This window comes from Leptidea sinapis, chromosome 24 (genome assembly GCF_905404315.1).
Source record: "Leptidea sinapis chromosome 24, ilLepSina1.1, whole genome shotgun sequence".
Lineage (NCBI taxonomy): Eukaryota > Metazoa > Arthropoda > Insecta > Lepidoptera > Pieridae > Leptidea > Leptidea sinapis.
This window is the reverse complement of record NC_066288.1, coordinates 1341853-1359155: the sequence shown is the minus strand read 5'-3', so window position 1 is coordinate 1359155 and position 17303 is coordinate 1341853. Positions and strand designations below refer to the sequence as shown.

At 35.4% G+C, this 17303-nt stretch overlaps 1 protein-coding gene across 1 annotated transcript in view; it reads left to right on the top strand.

The window, feature by feature from the left end:
* LOC126971593 (vesicular glutamate transporter 1) overlaps window positions 1-9069 on the top strand; it is an 88678-nt gene extending 79609 nt beyond the window's left edge. Inside the window, exons 10-13 of the mRNA XM_050817918.1 lie at window positions 3174-3359; window positions 3753-3938; window positions 5126-5302; window positions 8194-9069. Coding sequence (XP_050673875.1) covers window positions 3174-3359; window positions 3753-3938; window positions 5126-5302; window positions 8194-8391 — 747 coding nt within the window. The 3' untranslated portion in view covers window positions 8392-9069. The remainder of the gene's footprint in view (window positions 1-3173; window positions 3360-3752; window positions 3939-5125; window positions 5303-8193) is intronic.
* The last annotated feature ends 8234 nt before the right edge of the window (window positions 9070-17303 follow it).

The window sequence follows — 17303 nt, the reverse complement described above, 5'->3', positions numbered from 1 at the left end:
AACTGTCTCCTTTTTTTGGGATCGGATGGACAAGGGCTGACTTCCATGAATCAGGGACTACGCCTTTTGAATAAGAGTGCCGGAATAAACGCGTTAGCACCGGCGTCAACTCAGGGGCACACGTTCTAAGCACGATTGGAGTAATGCCATCCGGCCCGCTCGACTTCCTGACGTCCAACGAAAACAGAGCTCGTCTAACAGTTTTCTGTCGGAACTGTACTTCAGGCATGGAGCTCTGACACCGCGGGATGGTCGGCGGTGTTTTTCCGTTGTCGTCAAGAGTCGAGTTGGAGGAAAAAAGAGTGCACAGGAGATCGGCTTTCTCTTTTGCCGTATGGGCCAGGGTGTCATTCCTCATGTGCAACGGCGGCATGGACGGCTGGTTGAAGTTACCAAGAGCAGCTTTCGACAACGACCAGAACTTGCGTGTTCCGGTCGGGTAACTGGAAAGCTGCTCGCCAATTTTGACGACGTGCTTCGATTTCGCACGGGCGATTTGCCGCTTAAAAAATCTGGAGGCACGGTTATATTTCCTCTTCAGAACTTTGCAGTTCGGATCCTTTGAGCCCAACCCAAGTTCGATACGCCTGTTTTTTGCAGTCAGATGCTGCTTTAACTGACGCATCGAACCAGGGCTGTGATCTGCCACCGATCGGTACTACAGAGCTTGGTATAAAAATGTCCATGCCCTGCAGTATCACATCGGCTACTGCAACGGCGCAGGCACTAGGATCATCCGAAAGGAAACAAACCCTGCCCCAAGGGTAGGATGCAAAAAAGGAACGCATCCTATCCCAATCTGCTGACTTGTAGTGCCAAACGCGGCGGGTCGCTGGTGGTCTGCGACGTAGGCGTCGGATAGGCACTACACTCCTGACCAGGCAATGGTCGGACGTTCCGAGAGGGGCGTCGACAGAGACCTGGTAACCATCGGGATGTGTAGTCACCAGAAGATCTAATAAGGACGGCATGTGGCTATCCATAGGAGCCGCGACGGCGACTCAACCAATTGGGACAGACCATACGCCAATGCAAAATTATGCACAGATCGCCCTGCGTAGTCTGTGGTACGTGATCCAAGCCATTCGGCATTGTGCCCGTTGAAATCACCCAAGACTACGATTTCAGCGGAGGGGATCTGAGCAAGCACGTCATCAAATGCCGCTTGAACGCAGCCCATGAGGTGATCCGTTTCTGCGTTACCACTATGGGACCTGTAGACACACGCATAGATGCGGACGCGGTCCTCTAAATCTACGCGGAGCCAGAGAGTAGACAGGCCCCTACCCTCAAAATTGCCGAGACGGCGACAGCAGATATCCTCCCTAACGTACACACATACCCTGGCATGAGGCATGAAATTATGCTCAATTTTGTACCCGAGGTACGTTAAACATGACGTATCGCTAGGTCGAGATATCTGCGTCTCCGTAAGGAAACACAAGGCCGGCTGCGCCGTCTCAAGGTGGTGGTGGACGGCGTTTAAGTTGGAGTGAATTCCCCGGATGTTACAAAAGTCCACATTAAGCGTGGAGCGGGGTGCCGTGGTGTTGCTGCCCTGTTTGTCCTGTGACATACGCGGTACTGTGCCCTCCCCAGAATACGAGGGGCAGCCCGAGCGCGAATGCTCGGGGAGGGATTCTCCGGCTCTACAAGAGCCGGTACCCTCCTGGGGTAATTTATTTTTAGGACCGCTCTCATATTTTGTTGGGGGGGGGGGGGGGGGGGGGAAGGACGGGGGGGAATGGCCTCCGGTCCTCGACACTAACCTTTGCGAAACATAGCGGCACTAGGCCGCTACTTCACGAAAAGCTACTTCTTCTGATTTATATTCTTTTAATATATTATACACAGATGCTATGCCAATTCCCAAAATCGATGCTGTGTTTTTATTTATTTCGGTTTTGTAGGGATATTCATTCGATGCCCAATTTTCTTTCACGTACTTATGTAAGTAATTATTAAGTTCGTCACCTGTAAAAATCACCTGTAGTCACTTGTCACACGAAGCTCAAGCTATATGTCGAGGTATACCAATTAAACTAACCAATTACTTCACAATTTAAAACCTACTTCTAATATTAACCTTAAGTTTCCAAAGATTAGCGCGTTTGAACAAACAACTCTTTCTTTTTACTTATTATATATTTTAGATAAATTGTATTACGCACCTTTTGACGTTTTTTTCGTGGCGAATTTATTTCCTTAGATGTACTGGCTACTGGCTCCATTATACGTAATAACAAATAAAATTAACGCAACAATTAAAGTAACAACAATAAAAAAGTGATAACGAAACAATAACAAAATTAACAATAACAACCAGATCCGCGATATACTCGTATGCAAAGAAAGCAATGAAACAAATTCGTACGCATTCGAAACTCGAATGACGCGTTTATTTCAAAATGGCGTCCCGATAGTTTACAATCCCTGCGACGGACGCGTTCCGGTACCAAGAAACACAAACGATAGCGCTTTGCGTCGTTAAAATATGATCCGACTAAATTAAATAGGTTGTTACTTTCATATAACCCGTCTATATTTCATGTCGATTGAATATGGCCAATTTATTATTATCTCGCAGTATAAAATGTTTACTTAGTAAAAGATGTTTGTTTACATAATTTAAAGCTTCTCGTGACGGGTACTTTAGAATTGTAGCGTTACATATACTTGAATCACATGTAGTTACATTTTTGAATCTTATTTAACAATAACATATGGATTTAATTTTAGTGATCATTTACTCTTTTTGGCAATATAAAGCGATTTTTTGCCGAAACATTTTACTAGATCTGGTGGTTAATTAAACATAAGCCATTCTGTAAACAGTTTAGTGCTGAAAATTGGCATTAATATTAAAAAATGAAAGCAAATTCGTAAACCACAGTGAAGTCTTTTCTGTTTTCTTTTTTACTAATAGTAATTACAACAATATAACAGGACTAAGTCTCACAGAGACTGATATCGTTGCTTGGCTTCTTTTACTCTTATCAACTCCTTAAGGCTGTTATATTTCATGGTGCTATAGAACTGACCCTTTTCCAATACATCCCCAATTGTGGTTTGTTTGCCTGTCCCAACACTTCTGACCTTCCATACAGCTCAAATCAATCGTTTTATATAAATATCCCAAGAAGTAATAATAATATCGGCATTCTGTTCGTTAGTCGGGTTTCGTGGGCGCCATTCCTCACTTGATAATGACGTCACTGGTGCCGATCGGCGGGATGATGGCGGACTACTTACGAAAGAACAATATTATGACAACCACCAACGTCAGGAAGCTCTTCAACTGCGGCGGATTTGGGCTGGAAGCGTTCTTCTTTGTTCTTGTTGCGTACGCCGATAATAAGGTGAGACAAATTATTATTGAATGTACTAAATTGCTTCATATTTTTTTAAACCAAAAAAAATCAACTTCTCAGCTTAACATTATTTATTGTAAAAAACAAGATACAGAGTTATATAAACTATACGTAAATAAATAAAGATACATTTGTTCATGAATATTTTGACACTGATATTATACCTAATTGGTTGAATTATTTATCAAGTAGATTCATATTTGGAAAATGTCCAAGTTATAGAAACATTTAGAACTGATAGCTACATCGGATCCGCTTAATTGTAACCAGTTCATTCAAAAAACCAGTCATCAGGATTTAAATTTACGTTTGTAGATAACAGCTGAAATATTTTAGAGTCGTAATATCTAAATGAAATTGTAATGATTCTGTTAACAACAGTACGTGGCCACAATAGAGCTGACCCTCGGCGTGGCCTGCAGCGGCTTCGCGATATCTGGCTACAACGTCAACCATCTGGACATCGCTCCTCGATACGCGTCCATCCTCATGGGCCTATCCAACGGAATCGGCACCATTGCCGGCTTCATAGTCCCCATTGTGATAGACTATATGACGCAGGATAAGGTAAGTTGATAAAATATGGTGTCGTAGCACTCGTAGCCTACGTGGAACTCGATAAATAATATGTTGGTGGCTGTACCGAGTACGAACAGATAAAAATTACACTGCTTACATTATACAGATTGTTTGTTACGTAGAAAATTTTATAATTTATTCCTTTCTTATTCGAATTTGTATCAGACATAAATTTTTCATAAGTTTGCATTCAGGAACTCAAAGCGATAAAAAATAACTCAGTTTGTCATTATTCGTGCGTACTCCCTGTTTGGGCCCCCCTTGGTGGCTGCAGAACTTAGGAAACAATAAGGACGTCGGGCCGTGGCTAATTTTAAAAAGGAAATCGAGCCGTGCGCGGCTCACGAGCGGAATACGAAATGAACTGGGCGCCAGGCGGGTGCGCGCTGGAGCGTCTCACTGGCGGTGTGGCGCGCTAAGTACTTTATCATCCCCTGCGAGACTCATATCTATGGGGAAGCAGAGCATGACGTTTGATTATTGAGTTGTTGTTGGACAATGTAGGCTGCGGTTATATTGGACTTTATGAATTTAGCCATATATTGCATCAAATTGACTAGACCGAATTTCCGGCGTAAAGCTTTTGGGTAAAATGTGTCCAGAAAGAGGAGGATAAACATACGTATGGGACAACTGATGTTAAGTATTTCAGTCTTTTAGTTCCGTCGTTGGTTGACACGCTTCTTTTGATGGTATGTGTACCATCCTGGCAACAGGACGCTGATTTGTTGCACAGACGATTTGCCACAGTTTGGTTGCACATGGAAGAAATTTTCTTGAAAAGCGCACTGTAGAGGAGCACCATATATCCGGATGCTGTACGGATCTTGAGCGATGAGCGATCTGCCATGACACCCACACGTGCAACAGTAATACACTATAGCTTACTCTGCAATTTAGTCTTATTTAATACAAATACACTTTATAATATAGTGTATAATATATATAGAAATAACCGAATGCTCGTACATAGAAAATTGACATTTCAATATTACTTATTAATAATTAATTATTAGACTTATGTATGAACAAAGTTACTTAAAACCTATCAGGTGTTCAGACCAAAGAATCAGCCAACATATCTAGAATGGTAACTGAGGTAGTGTTTTGGTACATTTTGCTGTCTGTGTGTAAATTTAATTGTAAGATCTTACAACGAGTACAATGTCTCGCAGGATAAATACGAGAAGGCGATAACAGAATGGCGAGCGGTGTTCCTCATGGGAGCGACTGTTCACTTCGTCGGCATCACCATTTACGGCATATTTGCTTCAGGAGAACTTCAACCGTGGGCGGAGCCCACCCCACCTTATGAAGCCCCACTCAAAGCTCTGGACCAAGAAACCACCTTTGTAAGTTATATCGTGTATTTATACATTTACGACATTATAAGCACTTCTTAAATTAATAATAATTATTTTTATTTCATGTGATGTATCAGAGTTACGCATCGTTAATAACCGTAAAACCCCTTAAGGACGCACTTACGAATCAGACAATAATAAGATATTTTTCGGTAGAGTTTCTGATGAAATGAAACTAAATCTAACAAAACTAAGAATTGCCACAAATAGATTACTTCTTTATCTCCAATTGACCCGAAATTTTTCTTTGAAATTTTGTTATTTTATGTGGTAAAAACGATTATCCGTTACCTCTTAACACAAAATTGACGAAATGGGGCTTCATTCAGTATTATTTTTCTGCTACTACTTACAGCAGATATAATATTTTCAAAAACACTGGAAATAAATTAATGAATATGTTATAAATAATCTCAGAAAAAAATAAAAATGAATCGTCTAAAATTCATAAATTTTTCTGATAAGCATGAGCTTTAATCTGTGGTATTAAGGGTTATTTTACTTTGTCACTCCGTACGCATTGCACAGAAAGATCTATCGAAACATCACCAGTCCGCGCTCGGCCGCCGTCGTGGGTAGACACTATGTCAGTTGTAAGCAGCAGCTCGTGCTTATTGTAATAATTTTTATAAGCTCTACATTACAGTCTTTGATACTTTACATATTTTGTACGAAGTCAGATTTTCTAAAAAACATGTTTCTGTATTTTTTTGAAGAATTAGTGATTTATAAGTTCATCTCTAAATATAAGGTCTATATTAAATCGAAATCCATGATGGCGCTTATAAAATTGGCAACTTTTCTTCATGGGTGTCATTTTCATGGATTTCGGGGTCAACAATAACGAATATCGGGTTAAAATCGAAATCCAAGATGGCGTCTATGAATTCTACCAACTTCTCTTTATTGGTGTTATTTTAATGGTTTTCGGGGTCAACAATAACGAATATCGGGTCAAAATTGAAATCCAAGATGGTGCCTATGAATTTTACCAACTTCACTTCATGGGTGTTATTTTAATGGTTTTCGGGGTCAACAATAACGAATATAGGATCAAAATCGAAATCCAAGATGGCACCTATGAATTTTACCAACTTCTCTTCAAGTGTGTAACTTTCATGGTTTTCGAAGTCAACAATAACGAATATCGGGTCAAAATCGAATTTCAAGATGGCGCCTATGAAATCTACAATTTTTCATCATGGGTGCCTAAATTAATTCTTCATTCCCTAAACAAGCTAAGAGTTGCAACCATACCTAAGAAAAAAAAATAAAAGTTAATTATATCCAATAAAGTATCGTTTATTAATTGTATAATTTTACTAACCTACGATACCGCAAGGGGGGAGGGGCACGTCCAAAGCATCACACAACACACAAAACACATTCCGTTACCAATCTAATTAAAAACTCTTAACGTTTGATTTTGAAAGACCTATCTAATGATACCCTACATGCAAAAATAATTTTCATCCCCTTTTAACTACAAGAAGCTCTACCCCTCTTATCAATTATTACCACCATATTATGTTAAGAAGAGTTAATTCAATAGATATTGTAATCATAAGGTATAAGCTATTACATAAATGTAACGTATATCTTCCTATTTTATTATTTTCAAAAGACCAAAGAAAAATCATGTATCAAACCTGAATCTAACTTTCAAAGACCTATCCAACGATACCCCACAAGGTAAGTCTCCAGTATTTTTTTCATCTCCACTTTTAGGGGAGGGGTCCTTAGGGGGGAAGCTACGTCCAAATCATCAGACATACACATGTCACAAGTGAAACTTCTTTGTGAGAACTAATTTTTAAATCTCGTTTATAATAATAATTATACTAATCTATTCTCTAACCCAATTGTTTTTTGTCAATATTAGAAATTATTAGATGTTCTACTTACTCGAGGCTACGCTAAACCTGCACAATACAACGCTAGGAGCGAAGGTGTTCTACTTACTCGCGGCCGTACGCTAAACACGCACGATACAACGCTGAAAGGGAAGATGTTCTACTTTTTCGCATCCGGGCGCTAAACCTGCACGATACAAAGCTAGTAGGGAAGATGTTCTACTTACTCGCGGCCGCGCGCTAAACCTGCATGATACAACGCTAGTAGTGAAGTGGTTTTTCTTCATAGCGGTTCCATCTGCTTCATGCTACATTCTCAATCAGACTCAATCTCCCTCACCTCTTCTTGAATAAAAAGTCCTTCATTTTTGTGACACTATAATCTGTTTCATCCGTAAAAATGTTACCCTCATGCGGGCAAAGAAGTTTCACTTCAAAAATGATCCCAAATTCGGTCTCTGCGCCCTCGAGAACCTCGGATTTGATATCCATAATGTTGATATCATAATTTTGCGCGGTGGCCGTCTTGGATTTCAATAATGATCTCAAATTCGTTCTCTGCACCCTCAAGAACCTCGGACATGATATCTATAATGTTGAAATCATAAATTTCGCGGCGGCCATCTTGGATTTAAAAAAAAATGCGTTTACTGCACAGGACGTTACTGCCTGGTTCAAATTTATATTTGTGATGAGCCATTTTCATCTACAGGCCTTACAGCCTTTACAGTTGATGGCCTGTTCAACTCCAATAATAACTTAATAAAATATTTGCGTTGAAACTCTTTCTTTTTAAAATCTACACAATTTTAATTTTTTTAATGTATGTCTCGGCTGACAAAGTTTGATGAAGAATGCACCTTAAGGACCGGTAGCGGTAAGACTATAGTCCAATGGGTGAGCCCTCTCCAGAGCTGATGCCACTAGTAAATTTTGGAACAAATATATATTTGCATGTTGTATTCTCAGAAGTATGTTTGTATGTGTCATTTTTGATTATATATAACTTTTAATTTTGAATAATAGACGGAACAAGCGTCAGCTCCCCTCAAGGGTTCAGAGCCACCTGCATACGGCAGCATCCTGCCCCCGCGGCCGCCGGCGCCCGCGGTGCAGCAGCACGTGCCCAACAACCCCTTCGTGTCTGGAGCCTTCTACCAAGCCGAGCCAGTCCAGCCACCTGCAGAACCCTACCACGATCTAACTGATGACGGCACTTATTAAATACTGTCATACCTCGAAATACATTGTCTTCTGGACTCCGAATTGCAACTTGTTAGTTTCTGATTTCAATAAGTAACTTACAAAACCAATAGGTAACTAAAATATTATTTTAAATTTTAATTATTATCTCATTTCAAGTGTATATTTTGTGGAGTAATTTATAGTTTTAGTCAAAATTATTCAACATTCCAAATCAGCTCGAGCTCTGAGGTAATAAACATAAGTGATTCAAACGAATTAAGAACCTTTATTAATAATAAATTAAAAACTATTTTGAGTTGTGAAAATTATAATTAATTTTCTAGTGGCCTATAAATCTAAAAGAGAGACGAGTAACTAACATCAAAGATTTTTCGTCAAATTAAAAAAAAATTAACGTCTTTAGATTCGTAAATTTCAGTGCGGCAAAATTAATAAGCGAAAATTGAAGCTTTCAAATGAGAAAATTAATGAATGTTAGAGTTACTTTTATGAGTCAACTTAAACTCCAACTCTCCAACAAGTTTTATTCCTGTTGGCCAAGCAAGGAAATAAAGTAAAAAATAATAAGAACTCACAAGATACTTTTTTGTATTTAATGTAAATTTATTAATTATTGAATAATTATTGACAGTTGGACAGATAATTGAATTGAAGAGCTTAAATAATTCACTGTTGAAGTAAAGTTGCTTCAAAAACATGCTTGAACTTCAACAACATCATTGAAACAGTCAAAATAGTCTTTTATTATATTATTACTAAAACAAATTGATCGTTGCGAGAGTCTTATTATTGATGACAATGTTTTTCGTCGAATTAAATTTTACCTCATAAGCTTTGGTACTCTCTATATCAAATAGTGTGGTATGGCGTCACAAATGTTTTTTCTACAATTAGGTAGTGAATTATATAATTGTTCTTGATTGTGATTAGATCATTATATCATAGCACTGTTTCCTTTGCAATGAAAAGTTTATTTATTTGTTAACTCACTTGTTCTTATGATTGTTAAAACATGGTCTTTATTTTACAGATTAAGTTATTATTGTACAGATGTATATATAAAAATGTACGAGCATATCATTTAGTATTATTTTAGCTTTTTATAATATTTGACATCATTTTTGATAGAATTTAAAGTCATAAATATTATTACAAGTTATATCGAAATAATTTGTTTCAATTAAGTTTACAGTAATTTTCGCCGATGTTAAATGTCTCTCGCTCATTCTTGTTACAAAATCTTATACTGTTGTTGTAAAATGTTTATAATTATATTATCTATGTAAACGAAGTAATTTAATTATTCTAGAATTGTACCTAAATTAATTGTCTTAATTGTAACTGTATAGTCGTAGACTTTAAAATGTTAATTAATATTGGGAAGTAATGTTGTTACTAGTGCATTAACTTTAATTTTTATTTTTTTAGTTTTTTATGTTTATTTTATATTAAAAATGATAAATGATGTCCCCATTCACCTTACAGCAATACATTTTATTCTCATATTATGTGTAGTGAGTAATACTAATGTATTTTCATATGCGTTACTTGTAGTCATGTCTCTTACCTGTATGTTAAGCTTAAGATACATAGTTTCCACTTCTATCACTGAATTGCAATAAAACAATTGTTAGATGAATTGTTACACATTACTATTTATAAATAAAAAAGTAACATGTATAATTAAGTATATTCCGTTATATGTATCACTTATTAAGGTCAAACCACACTTGAGTGAAACCGGAATTGTGCTTTCAAGCCCTTCTATTTCAAATATACAGTTATTTGAATTTTTCAATTATGCCTACCTACCTTTTTTACTTTCTACTTGCACATCACCCATCTGTAATCTCACTGCAAGTGAACTCACTATTGAGATGCAGTTTGATCTTAGGAACTTTTAACAAATCTCTCTCTTTGCTTGGCTTGTTCGTATTGTTGTTTAAACTAATTCAACCACATTTAGATATTATTAAATATAAGTTATAGTTATAAAACTGCTGTAACTAAGCTTCTTTTATAAAAAAATTGAAAAACGCAAAAATATTAAAATAAATTTAGCTTATACAATATAATAAATGAAAATATCGATGTATATATAAATATAAAGTATTATATAAATGAATTATTATATAAAGAGAAGACGATTATAACTTTCAAACATAAAAGTCTATAGGTTAGTATTAATTTTGATAATATAATATAATTATAATAATATTTCAAATAAAAAACAATATAGTGTGTTTGCAAATTTTGTGAAGAAAAAAGGGTTTTTTGAAAAAGATAAAAATAAAAAATCAAATACTTTTTCACGATAATTTTGAGGTTATGTGAAAAGTGTGAAAGCAAAAGTTGTAGATCTTTTTATTGCCTACTTTGCTTTTCAATATTCTTCCATAGCACTTGTAGTTTCGTTGGAAATGGAAATAACCCGTTTTTTTCCCTTAAACCCCGCCACTTCCACGTCTCGACCTCAGATGGCCCGTAATTTATTTAAATTATTTTTCATTTTATTTTTGTTATATTCTCTTCCTTTTCCAATGGGTTTCATCCTCCTATCTTTTTATTTAGTTTTAAAATATTATTGAGCCTGTTCGAAAATTTTTTTGTCAACATAGACCAGTGTCGATAATTTTTGAAACCAAGAAAACGTTAGTTTATTGTGCATGTACTGTAATGTGCTGTACATTTCATTATCAAATATATTGTTTTCTTCTAACTCCTGAAACATAATAATATGTTCCATTACATAATATAGTTCCTACGTTCAGGAGCCGTATTTTTAAGCTCCTGGTATATTATTATATTACCACTACATGGTCCTCCAAGGACCTTCACTATTAACAATTTATTTATTTATTTAAATTGTTATATTGGATGATAGTACAATTTCTTTTCTATTTAATCTTGGTATACCTAGAAGGTCACCAGTTGATCAACGACCGACAGTACGGCTTTCGCCATGGTCGGTCCGCAGGCGATCTTCTGGTATGCCTAACACAAAGATGGGCGGCGGCTATCGAAATCCTGGCAGTTAGCCTGGATATAGCGAAAGCCTTTGATCGTGTATGGCACAAGACGCTCCTATCAAAACTTCCATCATTTGGGCTTCCCGAGAGCTTGTGGACCTCCAGCTTCATCACGGGGCGCAGCATACGGGTCGTTATCGACGGTTATTGCTCGAATCCCAAGCCGGTGAACGCTGGAGTGCCCCAAGGCTGTGTGCTATCTGCCACACTGTTTCTTCTGCATATCAATGACATGTTGGACACCTCCAACATATATTGCTATGCAGACGACAGCACTGGTGATGCCGTATACACGGGCCATGCAGGTCTCTCTCCGGAAATCGTCGACCAGTGCCGGCAGAGACTTGTGTCTTCTATCGAGTCCTCTCTCGAGAAGGTCGCGAAATGGGGTAAATAGAACCATGTCCAATTTAACCCCCAGAAGACTCAAGTTTGTGCGTTTACCACTAAAAAAACCCATTTGTCGTATCACCGCTCTTCGACAACACTTCCCTTAAAGCCTCGCTTAGTATCGGAATACTGGGTCTCGAGAACTTGGCATTGCGATACTAGGTCTTGTGAACGGCCGGATCACTTGGCATTGCGTAGAGACGTCGCTTCCTTGTGCGTCTTCTGCCGCATTTATCACGGGGAGTGTTCCGAAGAGCTGTTTAAGCTGATTCCTGCCGCCGAATTCCACTTTCACACGATATGCCACAAGATAGGATATCATCCCCACCATCTTGATTTGTAGCGGTCCTCTACAATGCGGTTTTCAAGGAGCTTTCTTCCACGTACTATAAAGCTGTGGAATGAGCTTCCTTGTGCGGTGTTTCCGGGACGATACTCGTACGATATAGATACCTTCAAAAAACGGCGTACACCTTCCATAAACTTCCGGAAACACTCCTGTGATTCCTCTGGTGTTTCAAGAGAATGTGGGTGGCGGTGATCACTTAACACCAGGTGACCCGTATGCTCGTTTGTTCCGATACATTTAATTTGGTTTAAAATTATTAATTACGAATACAGAAAAGTAAAACTATGACCATGTATTTTAAAGACAATTTTATGTAGTTTTATCTGTTTTACTATAGTTATTAGAAGCATAAATAATAATTAGGACGCACACACATCATGAGCACAAAACAATTGTATAGTTAACGTTGCACGTCACAGTTAGCACACGATCTTGTAGAAATGCACTTTCTGGGTTAGTAGGCACCAGCATCAGCACGTGAGTAGAACGCTTGTTAGTTTGGTAAATTGTTTTATAATCAGTTTTAATTTATTCCAGGTAAAGGAAAATACAAAATAAATACTTAAAACTTGGTTTAAATAGTTTGAAAGTTATACTTCTTACGGCGCATAACAAATAAATTATGGAAGTAATATGTTTACGAAAAGCGAATAGCGTCACGAATATCTGACACCGTACGTCGATAAATTTCCCTAATATAATTTGAAGTGATATTCAAGAAAATTATTTGGAAAGCAACAATAATCACAATACACTATATACTAAAGAGTTTAGTAACAACAGTCCAATCAGTTATGTCATGTTAGCCGATAAAGAAAATATTTGTTTTGTCGCGACGGACCTGGACACTGGTTATCCATTCATGATATATTTTTTTTTGGAGGAATTATTATTTAATCAAAACAAATCTTATAACTATATTTACAATACTACGACTACATAAAATTAAAACTATCATTACGTGAAAGCGTACCAAGAATAATTTAATATATATAATTTGAATGTAAAAGTTTTGGATTATTTTTGTATTGCTATAACCAAAGAAGTATAACTTTCCATATATTTTTTTATTTAAATTAAGGAGGTAAATTTTCTTTAGTAAAATTGAGACAATACTTGAGTTGACTGGTTAATTTTAAAGTTGAATTTGTATCGTAACTGATTCAAATAAGAAAAGATTGCCTTAGACGAATGAGTGCCTCGTACCCAGAAATATGACAATAACACAGTAAAATATTGAGCTCGGCTCAATATATTTTATGCTCATGGACTCTGTGATACAAAGTTAAAGTAACGTATTGAACAGTAAGTAGGTGTTTTATAAGATTTTGCTCTTATTAGGAGATACAGTATATAAATATTCCCTGAAATTTATTTTATTACTTTTATTGTTTGTACACACTAAACATACATTTATATGTTTAGTGTTATGTTTATCATTGTCAAATGCTCGATCGTTTTATAAAATATATGTATATATATAGACATGAGGCATGATCAAGACAATAAAGACAGTAGTTTGTATATATTAAGTATTTTGTACAGAAAATTAAGTAAATGTAAACTACTTTAGTAGTAATAGTATATAACTGATACTTACACTGCAATGTCAGAAGATAGTTGTTTCATGACACGAACATACAAAACTGTAAAGCGGGGAAAAGTTGGAATAACATAAAATCTGATTTGAATTATTTTAAAAAGTAGTGAAGTATTTTATTAATATACGATTATGTAGCTGTGAAGCTTTCGTTTATTTGGACATCGGTGAGAATTATCATGCTGTGTGTTACGTTTGTGTTATGTTTGTTTATTAGAACGACATGAGCGGTTGTACAAATACTTCAAGATGTGTGTTCTTATTAATATGATGACACTGGCAGATTATATAGTTTGCTTAATAAAATTTAAATTATTATTATTATATTATTGATCATTGTACAAAAAATATCGTATTTTTGTTGTCAATGATATGAAATAATTATGACATTTTATTCAATATAATATACAAATTGTAAAATATATTTATTAATACAGGTATACTAGTATCTGCAGTATGATATAAAGATTTTAGTTTCAATTTCTATTTATTTATAACTATATCGCGGCACTGACAATCGCTCCAAATTTTTTGAACAACAAATAAATCATAATTTCAAATCTCAATTTTGATATCATATCACAACTAGGTGTTTCATTAATGTCTTATCATTTATCATCAAACTGCAATCGTTAGAATGCTAGAATAGATAATAAAGTTTTAATAAAATGTTATTTTAAATGAATCTCTACGCCGTCAATTCTGGTTTGTAAGAACACTAGGGATGTTTCTTGAGTAATTTATATTATATTAGTTAGTTGGTGATATCATTGAGGAGTCATATCTTTGTATGTATTTAATTAGAGCTGTAACATCGTTAACGGTAAGACAAATAATTTTAAGATCATAGATGTTTATTAAATGTTACAAAATTGATAATTGATATTATGAACTGCATTCTAGACACGACAAGATAGCGTCGTATCAGAACTTATACTTACTTAATTAAAGTTACCTTTGTCCGATAAAGTTTGTGTTCAATTACTATCTCAATAAGAATTATAATTTTCGAGTCTATGAAGCAAGCCAACTGAACTTTTACGAAATCAGAAATATTTATGTCCAAGAGTAAAGCATGTACCGGCTGGCTTAAACTATTTGTAAAAAATCATAAGCAAAAGCTAAGCATGCATTTTACCTGGCATCTCAGGATTATTTATAAAGTTAATGATATTTGGTAAGTATGACAATGTAAATTTTAGTTCCAAGCGCAACTTGTACAAGAAACGGCTGAAGATTACATGTTACAAACGACTAAGTCCCAAAATTTGGATTTTTAAACTTGATATATATATATAAATACATTCCATCTAGATATATAATTAATCGTCCAGCCTCTGACACTTATAACTTGTCTATGTATGTTACAAGCTATAACATGAAGGTACTTATGAAAACTGTAGAGACACACATTACAATATGCGGAAATGATCGAAGTTGATCTCGTTGAGAAAATCCTTCTGGATTCTAAATAAACTAAACTTGTGGAATGAGCTTCTTTCGACATGGTGAACCTTTATCTAAGTCCTTGTTTAAAGCTGGTAATACATCTGTGAATCTTTCGGAGTGCATGAGTGACTGTGATCTTGAACCACTAAATGACGCGTACCATCGTTTGGTCATTTATTTATAAAACGTTGAATCTATAATCTGTACTTATACTGTTTTATTTAAATAATTTTAAGCTGTTAGCAATAGTCACGTAGTGGGCTGGGAACGTGCATTTTAAACATAATTAATATTATCTTCCGATGATAATTTTCACAATGTCCAAAAATATAGCGAAAGGGTTTGAATACACCTGTTAGTTAAGCAAGTTTCGATTACTTTTTAAAATTAGTGGAATTTTACGAAATTCATAAAGAGCAAAGCTTAAATAGTTCTTATCTAGTAAAAGTAATATTATGAATATAAGATATATCTTTGCTCTATTGTTCTATTGTGCATTTATATTTAATAATTATGTATAGCTATTGTATTTTAAGACGTGTGGTAACGTTACGTGAGCGATACAATAATATATAATATTAAGACAATAATCTTGTGTACGGGGTGATCACACTCTATAAGGCTGTGTTGACAATAATGCTTTTAATAAAGCGCCGTAGAAAAGAATAATGTTAGTTTTAGTAATAAGTTTCGTATATGATAATTAGATTTAAAGTTCATTTAGTTCAAAACTTTCGTTGAATATTCGTCGTATATAACATTTTGTATAAAGTATTGATAGTTGAACTTAGGTAATAACGTATGACTTAACATGGTCCTTCTAAATTCAGGCTCAAAAATTATGTATTATTATGATTTATGATTTATCTTATCAGATTCGAACATTTGACTACGTAAAGCTGTTTGAACTATCGGGTTGTTCTTCTTTGCTTTAAGATTTAATCCTTTCTAAAGAGGTAAACTTTACGAATAAACTTGGTACAAAATTATAGCTGAGAATAAACAAAGAAAAATGTTGACTATATCGTTGACAACACTGTCAATACAATGATAATTCTGAAGTTTTCCGAATGTCACTCAGCCTTGCAAAGAAACGCGGGTAACGTTATACGTCCGAATAGACTAATCATAATATGCTTGGTTTATTCTCAATCATATCTTTATACTTACTCTATTTGTAAGGCCGTAATTGTTTAAAGAGTTGTCAGACCTGATTCCTATCTCTTCATAAAACTTGAAAAACGTTCGTCTAGCAACTCAGGATAATTGAAGGAATTTCATCGTGTTTTTCAAAATATTATTTTTTTTAATTTAAATTTGAATTACATAAGAAAAGCTTTAAAAACGTTAACAGAAACCAAATAAATTTGAGCCTGGGTATAGAAAATAAGGAATTTGCAAGTTTCTTGCAAGAGAGAGCACTGATTTGTCAATTACTGAATAGAACATTAGTGTGTATTATTTTTTAGATCCAAAATTAGTTTTCATAAATTAATTAATATAGTTAATGCCAAGGTGCTTTCGTATTACTAATTGCATTCTTGTATTTTCTTTGATTACCGCGAGTGTTACACATTTATTTAAAACGACGCGTTCCAGGTACTCTAAACCTTTAATACATACGTTTTAATCCTTTAAAAAGAATCTTATTTAGATAAATGTAAACTTCTAAAACTATTAGATGGATTGTTAGGAGTGTGTTCACAAGGCGCCAATCACAGTTCAAGGTATCGTCAAATCTTTACAAACGAGGCATAGCGTTGACAGAAACAAGTCCAAAATTCACAGCTTAGAGACACAAGCACCACAACCGTGGTACAACACATTATGTGATCTAAAGCTCGCTGATATGGACGCTGTGTTATGCGGCGCGCCAATACACACGATTAAATAATTGGTTTTATCAGGTTGTCGGTGAAATTATGAAGAGATTTTAAAAGCTAAGGAAGAGCACGCGTCATATCAGGCTTATTACATGCTAAGGGTGGTACCACTGTATCGATCAATCAATTCAAATAAAATAAAAATAGTAAAAAGGTTTTTAGGAGTCTTTATTATGATTTGAATGAATAACGTATTGATACATAATATTCTAGCTGAGAACAATTCAAAA